The sequence below is a fragment of the Aspergillus luchuensis genome, chromosome 3, assembly GCF_016861625.1.
Source record: "Aspergillus luchuensis IFO 4308 DNA, chromosome 3, nearly complete sequence".
In the NCBI taxonomy this organism is placed as follows: Eukaryota; Fungi; Ascomycota; class Eurotiomycetes; order Eurotiales; family Aspergillaceae; genus Aspergillus; species Aspergillus luchuensis.
In genome coordinates, this window is record NC_054851.1 from 2,178,230 (window position 1) to 2,199,339 (window position 21,110).

General features: G+C 51.1%; 3 protein-coding genes across 3 annotated transcripts; 1 reads left to right on the plus strand and 2 right to left on the minus strand.

Annotated features, from left to right (window-relative positions):
* Window positions 1-11,642: 11,642 nt before the first annotated feature.
* AKAW2_30741S (putative nuclear localization protein) lies at window positions 11,643-14,307 on the plus strand (the record flags this gene model as incomplete). Its single annotated transcript, XM_041687288.1, has 3 exons — window positions 11,643-11,745; window positions 12,032-12,166; window positions 12,386-14,307. 3 exons carry the CDS (start codon window positions 11,643-11,645, stop codon window positions 14,305-14,307), a joined length of 2,160 nt encoding a protein of 719 aa, XP_041541188.1.
* A 907-nt stretch (window positions 14,308-15,214) lies between these two features.
* Window positions 15,215-16,437, minus strand: AKAW2_30742A (phosphoglycerate mutase family protein; the record flags this gene model as incomplete). The annotated part of the gene is made up of 3 exons (XM_041687289.1): window positions 15,215-15,961; window positions 16,030-16,248; window positions 16,303-16,437. The coding sequence occupies 3 exons, from the start codon at window positions 16,435-16,437 to the stop codon at window positions 15,215-15,217; spliced, it is 1,101 nt and encodes a 366-aa protein (XP_041541189.1).
* Window positions 16,438-17,179: 742 nt separating this feature from the next.
* Window positions 17,180-19,353, minus strand: AKAW2_30743A (homeobox domain-containing protein; the record flags this gene model as incomplete). The annotated part of the gene is made up of 2 exons (XM_041687291.1): window positions 17,180-18,967; window positions 19,024-19,353. 2 exons carry the CDS (start codon window positions 19,351-19,353, stop codon window positions 17,180-17,182), a joined length of 2,118 nt encoding a protein of 705 aa, XP_041541190.1.
* Window positions 19,354-21,110: the final 1,757 nt, after the last annotated feature.

The following is a 21,110-nucleotide window of genomic DNA, read 5'->3' on the forward strand; positions in this document are numbered from 1 at the left end:
TGTGATGACAGTCTAGTAGTCTAATTGCTACTGATGTGGTATGAATGGGTGTAGTTTGGTGATGAGTCAAGTCAATTGAATTGAAGCAATTGCTTATAGGATGACTGGATGGATTGGGGAGTAGTGATAGTTATACGGCGCAGGAATAGTAATAGGCAGTCAGCTGGAGAAGAAGTTGGGAGCGACTGCCCAGTGGTGGAGGGAGGGGGTGAAGGTTTGGGGAAATAAGAATCTGGAGGGGAAGAGAAAGAGGAGAAGAGGAGAATAAGAAGAAACGAGTGGAGGGGAGAAAAAAAGGCTTAAGGGGGAAAGAGAGTGAAGAGTTGGAAAGGTTGGGTTTGGCTGGATCGTGACCGACGGAACACCCAAAAGAGAAAGCCGTCCTGGTGACCATCTGATCTGGCAGATTCTGCAAGCGGTTGATCCCCGGGTCTAGACTCGTACCACGATTTAGTTTACTACTGTATAGTGTATACTGTATGGTGTACTGCCTGTATCGGTCAGTTAGTCAGTCCACCGTGGCCGCCCACGCTGTCCCTCTCTTTATTCTTTCTCTCTTTCGTAGTCTACCATCTCGTGATGATTCTATGATGGGATGACTTTTCATTTTTATTATGTATCGCTTAACTTTGTTTCCACTTTACATCAATCATATTTTAACCTTTCCGGGGAGGGAGGGGGGAAACTGCGTATGATAGGTAAAAGAAGATTCTGGTATGTGACCGAAAGGGAATGAGAGGAAAGACTCCGGTCCCGCCAGTCCAGTCAGTCACTCAGTCACTCAGTCACTCAGTCAGCCAGAGTGTACAGTAAGCCCCTCCCCAGACGTTACCAGGGAGAAAGAGCAGCAAGCAGAACAGAAATCTAAAAAAGAAAAGGGCCTCGACTCGACTCCACTGGCAAAACTGGTCGGGCAGCTGACCTTTCCAGTGGGTCCGGGTCTGACGGCAATCCGTGGAATGTTCGACGCCGGGGGTCGTCCGCCCAGTCTGGCTGCCCTCACGATTTCTGGGAAATGCCCTCCGTTTTCTTGCCATTCGCGGCCAGTAACTCCCTTTGTCGCAAACAGAGTTCAGTCCTCGTCTTTCTACAACTCTCTACCACCACACTTCTTTCTCCCCGAACCAACCCCACCAACCCCAAGATCTCTCTTCATATCATAGTTTCTCTGTCGGATGGATGCAATACGGTTATTGCAAACGCGACCAAGCCATGTGCAGCTCCAGAAATCTGGAGACGAACACCCTACCAGTAGGAACGGTAAGGGATGGACAGGGCCTGTTACTCTGATTGGCCATGACTTGCGGGGTCGTGGACTATTGAGGACTAGTGTGCATGCTATACACAGTAACACTTGACCAATTTGGGGATTAGTGTGGGCTTGGGCAGTTAGGGTTGCAGGGGAAACACTAGGCCGGATTAAGTGGATTTGAGGGCTGTGGACCGTGGAGTCGGGAAACGCACATGATCACCTCCTTTAGTATGGGGGATTGGAGCCCGGAGTAATTAATCCATTCCTTCGTAAGCAATAAACCGTCAATCTATTAAGGCGTGATCAGCTGGACACGCGTTGGTTTCAGATTCATCTGGCGACCTTCTAGTCTAATGTTGTTTCCCCCCCTCTCTTCCACTCTGCCCCGTCTCTCACCGACGGATCTACTGTTCTCCCCTTCTTTCTCCTGAGCAACCGAGGAGACGGCAAAATTATTTCCGTTAGTCACCCGAGGGACGGGGAAACAGAAGAGTTCACCTTGAAACTAAACTAACGAAATCAGAACTAATCAAACTAATCAAACTTGGCTCGATCTGGTGTAGCGGCTGAACTAACTATCAACCTCGCGCCCTGACTAAGCTGTTTCCCTTCCAAGGCCGAGAACCCGCCAGACCACCGCCGGCCATGATGTCAAGACTCGCGCTTCCAGTTGGTTTCCCTGGCACAATCACCTTCATGACTTCATCCATTGTTCATTGTGGAGGTCCTCTCCATTGACCTGACATGACACAATGACTCTCTGGTACGGCTTGAGCTTATCTCTGCTCTATTTCCCTGTCTACCACTGCCTCGCTCGCTGCTCTCGTACTTTTGCCCCGCCGTGGGTCATTTAGCGGACGTGATAGCCTGCGACTGTGCGCGCTCACCCTTCCATAGTGAGAGTTGATCTATCAATAGTCGGGTGTCCAGGAGGGTCTACTGATTAGCCGCCGCCGACCTCGGTAGATACGGAGAAGATTCGGGACTGCAACGGACATCCTCCAGCTCGTCTCCATCTGGGGTAAATAGCTTCGGGACTGACTTCCCCGACTACAAGGCCAGTGACTCATAGTCCCGAAACCGGGGGAACCCTCTTCGCAAGAGACGAGTCACGATATCATGATAGCCGAGGGTTGGCCAATGCACTCCCATCAATGCCATTCTATCGAGTGACGGCCGGATGGTTACGTCCCGTTTGTTCCCGCCACTCGACCCCGGGAAATTCTCGTGGGTGATGACGGATGTCGTTCAGTTAAGCTCTCCTGATAACGGGGCTGCTACGGGCTGCTACGGGGTACTTCGTGGTGATTCTATTGGTCCTGCATCACAATAGCGTCGATCGTGAGATGATTGTGTCATTTATCGGTGGTGCTCTGTCGATTCGCCTCTCTGAAACCGGTGGTCTTCGTCATGATGTTTGCGTCGAACCACGACATGTGCTGAAGTCATGGTGGGCTTATCTGGAACTTTCATTGCCCAGTTGAAGATCTTTGCGATGATGATTGCTAGCCGAATACCATGTTCTGCTAACAAAGCACAACGGATTTATCGTATACACTGTTGGCGTGGATATCCTGACGTGGGATACAACCTGACGTACCCTTCAGTGGTTCCACATTGACTCATGACTTCAATTACTGCAGACCAGTTGATGAATGCAGAACAACTGGTCTGCAGAACTAAAGTGCTGGATGATGCGGTGTTCAGGCATATCAGCAATGCTCGTGCTATGCTGTCATAATTTCAGACCCAATACTGCTTGTCTGATACGCAACATCCAGCACCTAGATCTTGCCTAGTTGAGTTGGTGAGCATTGGCGGAAAGAGTAGCTAACCGGGCAGGCATCGGGAGTCCATGCTTGGTGCAGGGCATAATATCAGTCAATCTGCGCTCATGTCGTCAAGGTGCCATAAGGTGGTACCCTCAGCAAATTGGTTCAATCAACACCAGATGGTTTTCCCGACGCTGACAAGACTACCCTTCGAATGGCATGATAAAGAGTGTTCTCGTTGGAACGTCAGTCTTGGTTTGAAAGGTGTACCTGTCAGCATGCGCGGAGAAATTCACCCTTGTCGGTGTGCGCGGTCTGCGAACAACAGCGACATTACGTGGCGTCCTCGCCTTCAACAGCCTGGCTAATATGACTAGATGCGTTTCCTAGTTGTACGTACAATTAGGACGGGCGGCCTGTCTGTATGTGACCGTTTAGGTCACAGGTACGGAGATACGAGCTACCTTCGCTTTGGACGCCGGGTAAATTGCAGTGCAATACTGTCGTCCATTCTGACATCACGCCATATGGCATGATTGATCCACGAGCTTGGCCAATCACTCAGATTTTCTCGTCTAGCCACGCCCGAGAACTCACGGTGACTTACGATGGATTGCTATCCTTGCATGTCACTTTCTTTCGCTAGCTCTTTCAAGTTTCATAAAGACTGGTATGCCGAGTAGGTTGAGAATGCACATACCTCAGGTCATCGGACACTCCCGCGGACAAAGATGGCATTTCATCCCTGCATTCCTTCGTGCCCTATTATCAAGATGTGACAACTGTCCCGATTTCTCGAAAATTGCCCAGCAGAGAAAGAAAAACAACGTTATGTCACTGGCCCGGTGTAGGTGTACTGAAGCAGCTATTACACAGACAACCACACATTGTGGACTAACTTGTAGGCAAATGCCTTCCTGCATAATAGTTACTGGAAATCATTTGCATGACCTTGATCATTGATATTCACCTCATTAATACCACGCCATGAACTTGAGATATAAAGTGTCTTACGGTCCTACAATGACCGACTTTAGACTAACACCAGTGGAAGAGGACAATTATCAAGATTTGCTAATGGCCTTAGGCTTGCTATGCATTGGTGAAGAGCAACACGGAACGCGGCCCTTCTCAATTAACTAGAGAATGGCCTCTATAACCCCGCCATTGCCTGAATCACTTCGTATAGCTCGAGCTATAGCAGCTTTCTGGCAATTGAGAACGTCTCATCAATTAGCACCACACGATATGCCTTCCTAGATAACATATTTAGCAGGATCCGTTGGGAATGTCAGTGGCAATGAGAGTTATCAACGACAGCTAGAGCCACCGTGACTTGGGACAGTTCCTTCAGGTCATAACCCAGCTAATGGCATGAAAAGCCACCCACATTCACGGGATAAAAAATACTACCTCTATAGATCAATAGCAAGATATCCAAAATAGATAATTAACTACATATCTACTATATGTCCCAATTTCGCACAGGTAACAATGTTGCTTTGAGCGATTATTACGAGTAGAGTGGCAAACAGTCCCTTTTGACCCTTGGTTCTCCCTATCAAACTACTTAAACCTGACCTCAATCTCAGTCGACGTTAAGTTGAACATTGCCTACTACTTGCCACAGAGTGCTCTATCCTCATACACTCACCATCACATACCTTCCATTAGTATCATACAATATGCCATACACGGTGGCACCTACTGAAACCACTTATATTGACTACAGCCTAATCGATGTATAAAATGTCCACATCCCCAGAATCATCACCACCATCACCTTCCCCTCAAATCCGACAAGAACCCACCATCCACTTCTATCTATCCCCATACCCATCTCCACCTCCTCCTGACTCGATGACCCAAAATCATAATGGTAACATTGAAAATCATACCGACCGCTACGAGAGATCCGCCTCTCTAACGGGGAGCATCCGCATTACCGTTGAATCTTCCCCCACTTCTTCTCACAGCGAGGTGAAATCGAAATCATCTTGGTTGAAATGTTATCACGACTAGATATATGGATTTGGTGTCTGATTGAATGATTGATCAATGGTTGTATTGTGCTCCAGTCAAGACTTACAACGGTATTGTTAGGTGGCTAGTAACTATGCGGACTTTTAATGATCAAGATATGGGTATTACTTTTATCATATAAATTATCATAGAAATCCACTTTGTCTTAGCATCACTACCCATATATAGACAAATAGATGCTATATGGGAGAATGAATTTTCCCAATTCTTCTTCTTAAATCTGCAGAAATCATCTATCACCTCCAGTATGGAGATAGTGATGGGGATATTCTCTGATTTCACTGGTTTCTGTCTAGTGTTGAGTATATATCTTAGTAGTTCATCGCTTCTCTAATATTGTCTAGATTTGTTTGTCTCCGGATTTGATTCTACTATACTTTTATTATAGAAATCATGAATGGGGCTTCCCACTCCTGAAAATTAATCTTCGGTGTCAGATCAGGATGAGTATCACTACATCACTTAGGCCACCGGGTTTAGTATTCAGTAGTATCTACTAACATTCAAACGTTATCACTCTTTATAACGAGGACTGGTTTTTTTTTTTTTTTTTTTTTTTTTTTTTTCCTTTGTATGTTTTCCTCGGCTATGTATACCATATTGTGTGAATTGGTGTGGGATATTGAAACTGGTAGACTACTACTACTAGTAGGTGAGGTATAAGAAACGGGTGCTATGCTGTGCTATGCTGTGCTGCATTGTGAAAGACTTTGTGTAATGGTATGCATTGTGTGGTACGAGTAGTAGATAGAGGGTATATTCTGTGTTAGGATAGGATGAGCATGTGTGTAACCGGATTAAAGTCAGCCGGTTTGTTGATTAGTTAGTATACTCTACCATGTCTCTTCATTTACAGATAATCATTGCTTTTGAGCAGATTATTAGGTTAGATAAATACAGTTCTGAAAGAACAAACATCTACTGTAGCAGATATCAAAGCACGTAGGGTATACCACACTACCTCTTACTCGAAGCCTAGCATCTGCAAGTGGAGCTATGGCAAAAGTGTCCTGCTGATGACATGCAGACAGCCGATTCCTTGTCTGGAGGGACTTGGCCCGGGCTTGGCGTTGATGCAGCCTGGTCTGTCCGTTCTTGATTTGATTCATAACGTTACTACTCAACTGCTAGTGTACGTTGATTCCCCTACATGTCTCCGGACCTTGTTAGTGCGAGGCGACGAAGGTGACGCTGCATGCAAACGGGAAAGCTTGAATTGAGCCGACCCGTGTGTCTTGGTCGATTCATATGGCAGATAGCGGGAAGGGTTATAGTAGCAGCAGCAGCAGCAGCAAGTTGATGATAACAGATGCTGGCTGCAGATAATACTTAAAAGATGGTCGTTCGTGAGGATTGAGGTTTGGACTGGACGGCTATGCATGGTTCCCGATGTGTTGGTCATGGGTAGGAGATCTGGGGTTTGTGGTGGTTGGATTGCTCTGAGTCGAGTCAGTCAGTGTTCTTTCTAGATTATCTACTTGCTGGTTACAGGGTTTAGAGTGTGTACTTTTTGCCACTTTGAAGGAATTGATTTGTGAGCGAGTGAGAGAGGGCTTCGGTAGGGGTGGGGATAATTATGGAGATGGAGATGTTTTGGTTAGTCTCAGACGTTGTTGATATGTGCTTTGTATGTTGCATGCATCGAATCAATCCATATCTACTGATAGTGAGTAAGTTATGTTGCCATTCTATTGAATATGATGCATCTGGCCCTAGAGTAAGTATGGACGAAGGTTGGCCCCGGAAGGCAAGAGAAGATACCAAAGTGACTGAACGGTAAAGTTACGGTCGGCATGACGCACGGTCCCTGATCGACCCTAGCGCCCGCGCTCGTGACCTTCCAGTCCGACTGGGTCATCTGCCCTCTGCTTTCCCCCTCCGCCACTCTCCGTGCCTCGTGCCCCCTTTGGCGCTGGAGTCCCAAGGATCAAACACTCGAAGCCACAGGAATGATGACAGTTCCTGAGCAATGACCGTTCAGTCTCAGCAGTCTCCAGCACGGGAAGGACTGAATTCCTGGAGTCGATCCATGGTCGGCTACAAGCCCTCGTTCAATGGGCATTATCAAATGTAACCGTTGTGGTCGGAGATGACTGGACTCCGGCCTGGGATTGTTCCGATTGCATTCTGCATGACTGGCGTAACCCTACCGAATGAGTCAAAAAAGATAAACGAAATGTATACCAGTTTGTTGCCTCGTTCTGCTGATGATCACGCAGGAGTTCCTGGACACAACAGCACCAGGGCCCCTACTATCTCCACTGCTTGCTTACTGGCGCTGGTTGTGCTTGAGCTCTCTGGCCAGTCGTTTCCCAAGATAGACGAACTCAACCTGGAGCTTTCTAGAGAAAAAAAGCTTTCATCTGGTTGCACAAAGCCCAAATATAACAGTGATTGCTGACAGGGACTCCCCTACCTCTGAGGCTGTTTTTTTGGTTTGCGGTTGGGAGTTCAATGGCTGCCTCGTTGAGGGTTTCATCCGGGGAGGCTTTGCGCTTACTTCGTGCAGACGGGAGTATGCATCAACACTCACTGGTATCTGGGAGGGAAAACACCATCAATGTTTTCTGTAGGAATGAGATATTCCACAGTTTGATCGCCACAGGAATATGACCAAGTCTCCATTCATCTGGGGGAGTCATTCGAAGGTACCTCAACAGCCATGAGCATGAGATGATTCGTCACCGGGCCAGATACCAGGCAGTGACAATACCTGACGGGACCGGACAGACTTTGGCTCGAGGCAATCAAAAGCGAGGAGAAGCGCCTGTCTGGTGATTGGTCCTGAACGGGAATGGCGCCAGATGCCATCAGAGACCCTGCCCCAATCAGGAAACTCTGCCTGTTTCTCTCCCTTCGAGTCAGTATCGTAGAGCTGCCGGATTAGTCTTGGGAAGAGATCTCATCAGCCTGGGGAGAAGGTCTAGGTACTAGATAGATACCACTGTGTATGCTGCAGGAAATTCATCCGTCCATCGGCACTCCGGCTCCAACGTTGTCTGTATGTAATTCAGGGCAGATCTGGGAGAGAGAGACTGAGTGAATGACTGTCTGACCCGGTGGATCTTCCTCATCCCTCATCCAGAAAGCCTAGTAAGTACCAACCCCAAGTAGGTATATACATATACACAACAGTTTCCTTTTGCTACTCTTCTCTCTTTTCTTCTGCCCCTCTCCTGCCCGTTTCTTCACCTCGCGCGCTCAAGCACGCTCGCACCCCCCTCCATCTGACGAGTCATTCCCTCCGAATTTCGGCCCCCTCCATCGTCCTCATCCATCAAGCCACTCAAGGATTAGATAGGTGTCCCCCGCAGGGTTCTGCCTTCTTCGACCGGGAAGGGGATCTTCCGGGCGATCCAGTTGTCTTTTTAGTAAGTCCAAAGGAGTTGCGTGGTAGTCGACGGGGGTTGGTCTTCTTGCAGACAGCCAGACAAAGGCTTGAACTCCCGTCTAACCTCGGAATAAAACGTGCAGCAGTCGAGAAAGCTAGTACTAGTTGGCCTGAAACTGACCAAGGAGCAGGACTGAAATCCTTCACCCTCCGGCGCTGTCGCTGACGATTGGCAGCCCTGACGAGAGCAGTTGGCCCGGTGTGCTGGATGATTCGTCCACGCCGCGCAGCCTTCTTCAGTTCTGTCTGTCTGTCTGTCTGTCTGTCTGTCGCTCTCGTTGCCAGGTTTGGCACCGCGTATCCGCTGCGCATCTACACCCGAAAACCCACTAGGAAGACCAGCCTATTCGGGTAATTTGCATGTGCTTTTTATTCGAGTTCCTTCAAAGTCCGGCCAATCAATCCAGGGCCAACCACTTCCCGCGATCCCCGGAAAGCAGCTTGATAGTTAATTTCAATTCAGCGCTGCCCTTGCTATCGCGCCTCGTGTGTGGTCTGTTGCTGTGCAGTGTGCACACGCCGGTCCAGTCCAGTCCAGCCCAGAAGAATTCAGATCGAACCAGGCGGACATACAGATTACAGAGAGGTTCCATTCGGGTTGCGGAACCCTATCGCCGAGGCTGACCACCTTTTTCCGTATTTACTTTACTATCGCTTTTTGCTTTCGGCCCCAGCAGCGGCTGTCTCCGGCTCTCGATCCAAGGATTGCCCCGCCCTGGTTCTCAGTTCCAGCCAGCGAGACAATTATTTGTTGATTGGTGATTGAGATTATTGTGGTTGAGATATATTGCTTTTTTGGGTGGGATTCTAGGCTGCCTGAGCCGGACTAATATCAGGAATTCCTCACTCTACGCAGGGCGCTCCGTAACATTCCCCTGCCGTTTCACCTTTGCCGGTGATTGTTTCCACAGACAAACATTGTCTCATTGGAGGAACTTATTACCTGAGGCTGTGATAGGACATTCCCCGGTCGGGATTCCATCATCCCAGGCTTAACCGCGCAATCGATCGCGATCTGTTTTACTGTGTACACAGTCCCCGTTATCAGCAGCAGCAGCAGCAGCACTCTGCCTTTGTCTTTTGCTGCAGTTGCGTACGCGGGCCGCTTCTCAGTCCACTCCGATTCGTCTTCGTCGCGAGTATTTTCCGCGAGTCTGAAGGCTCTTTTTCTTGGACTTTCTTGTTTTTGTTGCCTTTTTCTTATTTTTAAATTTCAGCAACACTGCAGCTGCCGAGCTGCCACCAAATCGGAGGATCGGGGCGCCAGACGTGCAGGGGTCCAGTCCAGTGTCGCCTGGACTATCTTCCGACTAAGTTGCTTGGTCCTCCGGACGTGCGTCCGCGCTACCCGGCCATCCACTATCCACATGCCGGCCGCATCGCAAAGCAGCAGCAGAAGTAGTAGTATCTGGGATCAGCTAACGAAATCGAGCCTGGACTCGGGAGGTCAGTGAGTGAGTCGGTCTGAGGACGACGGCGTATTGATCGTCGTTGCTGCTGTGTCGAAGGTTTCGTGAAGAATCCTGTAAGTGATTAGATCTCTGGGGTTTTGCGCTTCTTTATCTACTATTGTTTTTTTTTTTCCTCCGTTGATCTGTTTCGTTTGGATTCTTATTTGTTGTTGCTGCGATTTATTGTGGTCTTCTCTTCAACTATCTGTTGTGTTTCGGTGGTGTTGCGGCGACGATCCCCGATTTGGACTGGGAACATATCGTGACCCGAGCAGCAGCAGCCAATCAGGGGTGTTGTGGCGCCGCCTCCCGCCTTCATTTCCCCTCCCCAGTTTTGGATTTCCTATCGCCCGGTGTTTCCACTCCGGGATTATTGCCTGGCGCTGTTCCCCCCCCCTTCGCTTTTCTTGTTCTTGTGTTTCTTCTCTTCGAATCCAAGTCTCCCGTTCCTTTCACCAAATCCTCCCTCCTCCACCCACCTTTCCCTTTCCTACACCCACTCCTACACTCTCCACCCCCTCCCCTTCTCGAACTAAATCCTTCTTTCACTTTTCCTTTCATCATCATCAATCATCAATCATCAATCATCCCATCCTATCCATTCTCTCCATCTCTTGTTACTGCTTCTAATTTTCCTGGTGCGCCTCTCCCCCTACCTCCCTCCCCCTCCATTTCCCCCTTCCCAGTCGAGTCTCCAACTTTCTTCCCCACCCCACTGCTCTGCCCTGTCCTGCCCGTTGTGGTTCTAACCCAATCGCCAACTGCGACCCGGTCTGGCACACGCACGCACACCCCCCTCTCACTTACACTCACATACTACTCACATACACACACACTTCATTACCCACGCACACACCACAGAACTCACAGGCGGCCGGTCACACATAGCTTAACTCCCCCCGTCAACGGTCCCCACTGATCGGTTCCATCGGCGGCACGCTGTGAATCATCCACTGCCCATCTCCCTGTCTCCGGCATAGTAACCGCCCGCTGCTAGTTCTTCTTAGTGGGTGACGCTGCTTTTCTGCAGACAGGGAAACCTTGGGATACCCCGATCGATCGTGGAGGGGGACCTGAGAAGAGGAAGGAGTTCAAGCCTCATGTGGCGGTGGTCCTGACCATACTAGCTTTCCCTTTCCTCACCAGCCACATTCACACTTTCCCATACACCATACATACATACACCCATCAACAGCTTATTGTCTTGTACCTTGGTCTTATTTTGTGACGGTGTTTGTTGTTCCCTTCTATCACTTCTTATCACTTCCCAGCTCTCAGTTGATTTAGATTTGTTCTTTTTTTCCCGACCGTGCGCTGCCTGCCTGCCTGCCTGTCTGCCTGCTTGTCGTTCATTCATTTTACTTACCCCCTTCACCGCCTTCATGATCTGAACTTCGCTTCCCCCCAAACCATCACCACGCCAGTCTGCAAAGCACCGATTTGCTCAAACCTTTCCGCTGATCCGCTTCCTGCCACCTACCAGTCAAATTCCCACTGCATGCGAGCCGTGGTCCGTCCGCTTTCTATCTGTCCGAGGATCACTTGCATCGTCGCAGCTTCGCCCTCCTTCATCGCAGTAGCCAACCAGGTCGCCATCTTCTTCCCCCCTCCCGGTTTGGCATCCTGATCTTCTTCGCGTGTCTCTAACGCGCCCGCAACCTTGCGACGGTGCCCTCCACCATCACCACCCACCACACCACGCCACCCTCTTTCCCGTCCTTCCTTGGCCCGCCATGTACAGCACTCCTCAATCCTCTGTTCCCGCTCCGATGAATGGCATCGGAGGGGAGCTCGTTGATGGGTCGGGGACGATCAATCCCGCTGCCCTGAATAATGGTATGTGACTGATGCTTTCTTCTTCCTTCAGCTTTTCGTCTGTTTGCTTGCTTGTGTCCCCGCTCGCTTGTCTTTGTGTTCCCTTCCATTCCACTACACCTCCCCTCCCCCTTGTTGCGGTCCTTTCATTCCTTTATACTTTTCCTTTCCCACATCAATATTCCTATTCGCTGCCGCGCTTTTGACGGTGAACTTGTCTGTCGCCGCTCATGGAGGCTCAAAAATACTTCTCTATCACTCTTGCTTGTCCATCGTGACAGCCTCCAAACTGACGGCTTTCTACTAGTCGCCGTAGTGCTTCCAACCCCAACAACATATGGTGGCATTGCGACCCCAACGAGTATAGCTCCTCGTGGTGTGAAGCGAAGTCGAACCCCAGACCAGCGCGGGAATGCACGCGCGGATGGAGACCATGACGACGGTATGTGTGCGTCGGAGTCCTCTTACGATTCGCTTCGTGGAATTCCGGAAGCATGGGAGTTTCTTGGCATTCGCGTTCCCTTCGCGCGTTATTGTTGTTGTTGTTGCTATCTGAATGTCGCGCTTTTGCTTTTTCCCTACCCTTCCGTCCACGTGCATGTATAACGTCGCCTGGCGATCAAGATGGCTGACGCGTGGACCACTTCGGTCAAAATAATAGATGAACAAGGCCGTCGGAAACGAGGCCGTCCTCCCAAGACTCCGCGTCCGTCTGCGACAACCCCCAGCGATCAGACCCCCTCCAATGTTCACCTTCAGACGCCCCGGTTGCAGACTCAGCCTCTGCCGGCGCAATCTGCCGTCAATGTATCGCCGCCACAGGCTTCTCCGCCGGATAAGACTACGCCGACCAAGACTACGCTCGTCAAGGCCCTGCCTACCGTCCGGGATCATACGACCGACCAGCTGAACGAAGAGGGCGACGAATACATTCCCAAGGAATTCGACGAGGCAGGTGAAAAGAAGGTGGATGCCATGGGCTACCCTCAAGGAGGCCGAGAGTACAAGTGTCGCACGTTCCGCGTTCCTCTGCGTGGGAATAAGCTTTTCATGCTTGCGACCGAATGCGCAAGGGTGCTGGGTTATCGCGACTCGTATCTCTTGTTCAACAAGAACCGTTCGCTCCACAAGATCATCGCCAGTCAGATCGAGAAGGATGATCTCATCCAGCAGGATATCCTACCTTACTCGTATCGTTCGCGCCAGATTGCTATCGTGACGGCCAAGTCGATGTTCCGTCAGTTCGGCAGCCGCGTGATTGTCAATGGGCGGCGCGTCCGCGACGACTACTGGGAGAGCAAAGCACGGAAACAAGGTTTCACGGAGGATGATTTGGCTGGTGAGAAACGACCCGGCGGCGCGAAAGCCCGGGATGCGGCGGCAGCAGAAGCTGCGGGCGCAGCCAACTTTCTACCCACCCTCACTCATGGCGATGTCATCTACAGCAATGCGCTGGAATCTGTGCCAGGTAGCCTGCCTCTTGGTCCTCCGTCCTCGGTTTCTCTTGCGCCGCCACTCCCTATGATCCACATGGCCACCACCACCGATGATCCCCGGTTGCGGGAGTATAACAGCATGCCTCGCCCGCGCCAGGAATTGACGGGACAGCCTTTCCAGGATCGCATTCAACCCAGCTCGGCCGCTGAAATCCTCAACCAGGCTTCACACACGGCCGAGTTCAACAAAATCCTAACGTCACAACGGAGTTTTCGCCAGAAGGGCTTGGACGACTTTTACGCCAAGCAACGGGAGGTGCCTGTTTCTGCGGCGCAGTCACAGCCTGGTCAACTGGACTCGACACCGTCTGTGTCACAGCCCTTGCAGTCGCCACAGATGGCTTCCACGGGAATGATGAATGCAGCTCAGTCGCAGCAGCCCATGATTTCCCATCAGGCACCGATCATGCCTGGCCAGTCGGGTTTCCAGCAACCTGCGGCTCATCAGCAGCCACCTGTCGCACAGTCCCCTGTTCGGGGAGTTCCCCCCGTTCGGCCCGAGTTAATGCACCAAAGGTCTAATCCTGCCATGGCTGCCGGGACGCCTCAGCCGCCTGGACCTTACGGATATCCCTCTCAAGCGCAACAGATGTGGGGACAACCACCACCCCAGCCGCAACCATCTCCACTCTCTGCCACTGGTCCTCAGGGCGTCGGCATGCCCCAGTTCCCGTCGCAAATGCATACGCAGCAGTCACCATCGCCGCTCGCACACTCCATGCCGCAGCAGCAGCAGCAGCATTCGCAGTCTCCCCGGAATCAGCCCCGACCTTCGGCGCCGCCGATGCCTCAGAACTTTCCCATGCATCCTCAGCAGGCGCCTCAACAACAGCCCATGGCATCGATGGGTTTCCCTGGTGTCACGGCTGCTCCGTATCCAACAGTGACTGCCGCCAGAGGCATGTATCCTTCGACGCAGGGTCCTGGAGGTCAGCAGTTCATGGCGGGCACTCCCCAGCAGCCTGGTTTGGCCATGGGAATGAACGCTGGCGGTGCTATGCCGGGATGGCCTCCAGCTGGCCCCATGCAGCCCGGTCACCCGCAACCCGGGCAGTCCGGGACACCTCTGGGATGGTCCGGTTACTAGAAGCAAAATGAGATGGCGATGGCCGGCATATGCGATTCGGCGTTGCGGTGATCTGGTGATGTTGATCTATGAAAAGAGATGCCCGTTTGACTTGTTATCTTCATTTCATCTTTCTTATACTGTGGGTCTTGTCCACTTGCTTTGAGATCGGTTACTCGCATCTTCCCGTCATACCCTTTTCATTGATGCTGTATATTATCCTTGTCTCAAGGATGATGGCTAATGATAATCTGCACGCGTTTTCTTCTTATACCCTCTGTTATACCCGGTCAGTTATGTGTCTTGTTGATTTATCCGCCCTTGACTTGTTGTTTTGTCGGGAGGCCTGAAGAATGTTGTTCGATGTGCAGTTATGAGTGTTGTGCATTTTTCATATGTCCATGATAGAGGGACGGTCAGATGGTATGGCGGTGAATGTTTCGTTCTGTTGGTCGGCGTATTACAACAGTCCATGTTACAGTTATCATTCTTCCGTGTCTTTTACTTTCTTAGCATCGGGAAACTTTCTATCTGCACTTCCCCACTTTCTGCGACACCCCACTGCTGTTACATTTTTGGGTACCCATCACTATTACTCCTGGCTTTACATTTTCTTCATTACTTACACATGGAACCACACCCCTCTTGTCCAGTTGCTGCTATCGTGATACTCTCGATGCTGTCTTTATGCTTATGCAGATCCAACACGGTTGCACACTAGGGGGCTATAATTTGACAAACCCTCGACAACCACCTTGTTCCTTGTAGATGGCTGTAGGAGCTGTAGGTTGCACTACTACTTTATCATTATCTGCTATGGCTATGCTATGTACACCTACTGTCTGTAACAGACCAATCGTAAGAGCCAGACTGCCTATATACAGTATATCCTTACACACACCACCCCATCCCACTCTTACCAGTAATACTAACCCGCAAAAGTAACCAACGGCGTCGTCACCGGCACCGCCGAAGAAGCACACACACACCCCGAACTAACAGACGTAACCGGCGGCGCCGTACAATGCGCACTCGTCTCCCACCTCGTCCCCGTCCCCGTCGGCTCCAACGCATCACCCACAATCTCCCCCCTCACCAAAACCGGCAAAACGGCCCCAGTCCTAAGCCCAAACTCCCTATGCCCAATCACCCTCAACAAACTGGCAATCTCCCCGGAATGACTCGTCACACTCACAAACATCCCCACCCCATCATCATCATCATCATCCCCTGCAAACACCTCATCAAGCGCAACCTTACTCCGCACATCCTGCGCCCCATTGCTCTCCGCCCTCACCCCATCCCACATCCCATCCTCCTCCCTGAATCCCTTCTCAAACGTCCACTCGGGAAAGAGTGAATGGATGTATGTGGCGTTGTGTCGATGATCGCACGTATGCAGGGTGACACTCTCGCGGAAGAATTCTTTTATGACTGGAGTGAATGGGGAGGAGGATGATGGTTGTAGGGGCAGGTCAGAGAAAGTGATGTTTGCTGTGCGCAGGGCGCGGAGGAGCGGGCTGACGAAGTAGCTATCGGGTGTGTGGATCCTCTGTGACGCTATCTGGTGTGACCAGAAGGAGTGGGCGATTTGCGCTTGTTGGATTCCAGAGGGGGTGAGGTCGGCGTCGGACCAGGTTGTTGTGGAGTTACCGGTTAGGAGGGAGTAGTAGCACTGTATGTAGTAGTGGTGGGTTTAGTGGGTGGGATGATGAGGGGATGAGGTGTAATGGTATAACATACATTCCAAGCGGGCGTGCCGTAGTAGGATTCTGCGGCGTTATGGTATCCTTCGCCGTGGCGGCCGAGGAAGAGGACTTTGTAGGAGATGGTTGGAGGGGAGAGGTGGTTTAGGGTGGTGATGTGGTGGTGGAAGCGTTCCCATTGGGTTAGTAGGTTGTTGTCATTGTCGGGGTTGTCGGAGGGGTAGGTGCGGTTGATGAGGCCGAAGTTGGTGGTTGTCTGGACATATTAATAGGGGGGGGATTAGTGAGAGGGGGAATGGGGTAGTAGTACATAGTCGAATGTGGATGCGTCGGTGGAGGCCTCGTCTTGGAGGAAGTAGCCGGTCACGGTGGTGTAGTTGATGTAGGAGGCTTGAGCGGTGGCTGTGAGAGCTATGGCGAGTGGTGCTATGCTGGAGAGTTTCATTGTGAGAGGAATCAGTCACTGCAAGGACTGTGTGCTGAAGCTGCGGGATAGCAAAGTATCTCCAGGCTGGAGAGGGCTGTTATATAGCACAAGGTGGAGAGCCAACATGTCTGCATGATTGTTGCCGATGGACATGACATGGTTGGCAGACGGCTAAACACCTACCAGTGCCGCACGTGCTGGGTGGTCGGACAGCTAACCGGCTTGGAAGCAAGCCAAGACATCTATAAATTAATTGAGTCAAGAAAGGTAGAAAGATGAAAAAATTCCAATGAAGCCAGACGGCAATGCTTTGCAGTCATCGCCCGTCCTTATTAGTTGTATTACAGTATGTAGTAGTGGTGGTATGGCAGTAGATACGTGACCCAAACAGGCCTCCAGTAAGTCCAAGAATGAAAGAAAAAGCAGCCGCTTCCCAAAGCCCACATGCTATATATCCAAAATAATATTCAAACATGTTCAATCCCCAACCCTGAGGAACCAGATCGCAGACCGGGGTAGACGCCAAAAGAGAGACACCAACACGAATGCATAAGAACAACACAAGCCCTGGGATATATATGGGAGTCCCAACAGAAGCAACACTGAATGCCAAGAAGAGCAGAGATCCACTCTGGTTAGACCACGGTCGAGAAGCCGGGCATCGAGAAAGGTATTATATTACAGGCCACCGAGAAATTTTGACTGGCGAAAGGAATGGTACGTGCACAAAGTAGATGGGTTGGATGGTGCCGTGTGGCGCTCAAAAGTCGTTCGGCGTTTGATTGTTGAACGTATAGGCCTTGGGCTTCTGCGACGGAAGCTGCTGTGCAACAAACCGGTGAGCTTCCTGCTGCTCCGGGAACTCGTAGATGTGGAACTCCGTTTGCTTCGAATCCCCACAGAATGCAGCCGACGTCGGCATATCGACGTCACTCGTGTGATACACGAGGGAGGGAGACCCTGTCACAGGTACATGGTCGGGCCCCTGTTCCATCGCCTGCTCATATGACATCGTTGTTAGATCCGCCTGCGGAAGTTGGCAGGGGCTCTGAAAGGATGCTTCAGGCGACGGCATTGACGTGGCATCAGTCCAGCTTCTGCCCGTCAGGGGAGCCTCGCAGGAGGCGTAATCGGCGAATGACGTGTAATGGGCAGGGGCTGACATCGGAGGGGCAACACCTTGGTACGGGTAGGAAGAGAGCACATCCACGGCCAACGGTGTCGCGGGAGGTGATGCAATGTTGATCTGCATCGGCTGTGTGGTAGGGAACAATTGGCTGGTCGGTTGCGCCGACAGGCAGTAGCCACCGTCGCTGGGAGTGGTTGGGAGCAGATGGTGCAGATCTTCCGGTGTCAAGGGTGTTGGTGGCGCCAAACCCCCTGTCGTAACCGCAGGTTGTAGCATGGACGACATGTCAGCCTTGGAGCCCAGAGCCCCAGCCTCGGCGAAAGTAGACAGATTAAGAGGGGAACGCTGAGCTGCAGATGCCTTCCGGACACCCGCATATCGGGTGTTCAGACCCTGTGCAGACTTGGATTGCCTCACGCCATGGCTGTTGCCGTAGCTCGGGAGCCTCGTTGAGGGTGACATGGTGGACGATCCCGTCAACATCGAGGACGACCTCGAGGTGCCAATGGCAGCAGGCCTCGGGCGCTTTCTCCGGGCTGCAAGGTCAAGTTCCTTGCTGGGTTCCTTCCAGGATGAACGGTCGCCTTCGTTCACAAGCTGCGAGCTGGGATGCGTGTTGATGCCAATCCCTTCCAATGTGTCGGCCAGCTCGTCAGAAGAGCCTCGCCTGGGCACCGACAGATCATGTTGCATAGGGTATTGCACACCGTTGTAGGACACTTCAGCATCGCTAGCCGAACGGTAGCCAGAAAGAGACTTTGACGTCTGAAGCTGGTGGGACCAATCTTCATTCTGGGAGGGGTGGAACTGGACGTTTTGCATCGAGTCATGGCCGGCGTCATGTTGAGTGCCGTCCATGCCGGGCATCGTCAGCGACTCCCCGGACGTCACATACCCAAGAGCACCCTGAGAACTTTGCGACGTCCACGAGATGGCGTTCTGTGAGAAAGAAGAGCTGAGGTCACCCTGCCCATGTCTGCTGCTATCGTGGCTGCCGCAGCGGTTGTTGGAGAAGGTTGTGGTTGGCGACACTGACCCATCCATGCTGGGGGATTGGCTGTTCTCGCCGTCCTGGCCATACCGGTCACGGGCAGCAACAGCAGCATTCAATGCCCGTTGCAGGGAAGCAAAGGTAGCCTCCCGTGCCGACTCGCTTCGGGTCTTCTGGTGCTTAGGCCGCGAGGACGAAGCAGCCGGCGTTTTCGTGCGCTCGGCAGTGTTCTCCACTGATTGTTTGGGGGTATCTTTATCGGTCTCATCCTTCGAGTCTTTGGTGTCCTCCTTCGAGTCTGAGCTCTCCGTGGACTCCGACTTGCCGCGAGCGGCTTCTTCGGCCTCGGCTTTGGCCTTTTGCATCTTCTCGAACTCTTCTTGTCTCTTTTGTTGCTTAGCCTTTGCTCGGCGATTCTGGAACCAGTTCTGCATATACGGTTAGTGAATGTAGCGAGTATTCTGAGAGCCAATGGTTAACTTACAGCAACTCGTGGAAGGCTCAGATTGGTTTGAGCCGCCAATTGACGCTTGACGTTGCTGCTGGGTTTGGGGTGCGCCTGAAATTGGGCCTCCAAGGTTTCAACTTGTTCCTTCGTCAACCTTGGGCGAGAGAGGTTCTCTGCATATTCTTCGTAGTCCATGATTGGTTGGTGGTAGAAGTCGACCATGTCAAAAGGCGGGTGAGGGTAGAGGTAGCCATCCATTGGATGCATCATGGACGGGTGGGCCATCGTTGGGTCGAAGGCAACCGGCTGCTCCATGGGGACGGCGGCATGGCCGGTAAATGCGTAGGGGTGGTGGAGATAATTCATGTTGTGCGAATCGGATAATCAGAGTATATATAGAGATAGAAGGAAGAGTGTAGGAATTGTCGGGGGTGTTGAGGTGAGGTGAGGCGAGTATGAAGGTATTCAAGGTACAGAACCAGTTGCTGCCAACAAGCCGCAGCTGTGACGAGGCAACTCTATACCATTGAACGGTTGAATCACAGAGAGAATATAGCTGGACAACAAGCCAGGAGGAGGGGAAGGCGGAAAGATAAGGACTTGAAGCAGGAGGGAGAGGAAAGGGAGGAGGGCGGCGGCGGGTAGTAGGGAATGACGGGACTGAAGTAGGCGGGCAAGCTGTCTGGGGTGTATACTTGCAGCCAGGTGGAGTTATAAAGGAAATCCGATGTAGTAATGAGAGAGTATGAGAGGTTGAATCCGGAGAGAGAGAGATAAAGAGTAATTGAAAAAAGAGAGAGAGGAGGGGAACGAAGAGCAGGATCAAGGAAGGTATAAGTCCGATGAAGACAAGGCCGAATAGGACAGCACAGAAAGGGAAAAAGAAGGAATGAGTTGGACTAAGCTGACAGGGAAAAAGCAAGAAAATAAAAATAAAATAAGAATTAAGAAATTCAGAATAATAAAAAAATCTTTATTCAAAAGGGAAATAGTAGAGGGAGTGACCAAAATGGAAAAGGAGAGTAGGAGGTGAAGGAGAGAATTGAGTGAGAGGGACTGTAAAGAGAGTAGGCAGAGAGTGTGTCGGGAGTGTGAGTGAGTGAATGAGAAAGAAAAGGAAAAAGGACAAAAGGGAAAAAGGGAAAAAACAAAAAAACGAGAGGACCCAGAAAGGATTGACAGTCAGTCCGTCAGAAAAGAGTAAACTAACACTAACTGGAGAAAAGAAAGAGCAGCAGCAGCAACAGCAACAGCAGCAGCAGGAGAGGGTTTGGAGGGACTGGATTTCGGGGGGAGGGAGTGGGTGGTGCTGGCAGCTCGCCTATTGGCTAACGCTCGATGGGGAGAGATTGGCGGCGGCAGCCTGCCCGGCAAGAAGGTGTGGAGGGGACCGCGCTGATTGGTGATCGCCGCCCGGAACTGGCTGGAGGAGGATTTGGCCTGGACAGCTTTGGTATCAGGGCTGTATTTGCTCCGTACCGTCAGTTTGGGCGAACTCCCCGTGTCCCGCAGCGCTTCGGGCTTTCGTGTGAACACTCACACAACTCTCTTCCTTTCTGGCTTGTCGGCTACAGCACATCTCGGATTGGCTATTTCGGGTTGTTCCTCTAAACTGTCACTTTCTGCTTGTCACTCTTTTTATTTTCTTTTCTCTTTCATTAGTTTATCTCTCCCGCTTTCTCCTCTTTCCCCTGCAAAAACCCCTCTTAACAAATTCACACTCTATTTCCCTTCGTCACAGAAAAAGCTCGCGGCAGAAAACATACTACCCAAACTAGTAGCTACCTACCCATTCAGTACTAGACCCGTCTCGGGGAACCAAACCGTTACCAGGTACGGTATTAAACACCCAAGGCATCGACCACCCAAAAATATTGGCCGACGGAGTGGGTTTCCTGGTGCTTCCGCCCGAGCGGTTCTAGGGGGTGGCGGCCTGGGCTCTCACACTCTCGGCGGACACTTGAGTACGTACTACTATCTTGGGAAGCTAACTAACTATCGTCCTCACCTAAAAAAAACCACAAACTGAAATACTGTGTGGCTAGTGGTCTTGGAACTGGATAGGGAGGAGACCGTAGATAGATGTCATTGATGTTTCAAAGGATTATACGAAGTTTTAGCTA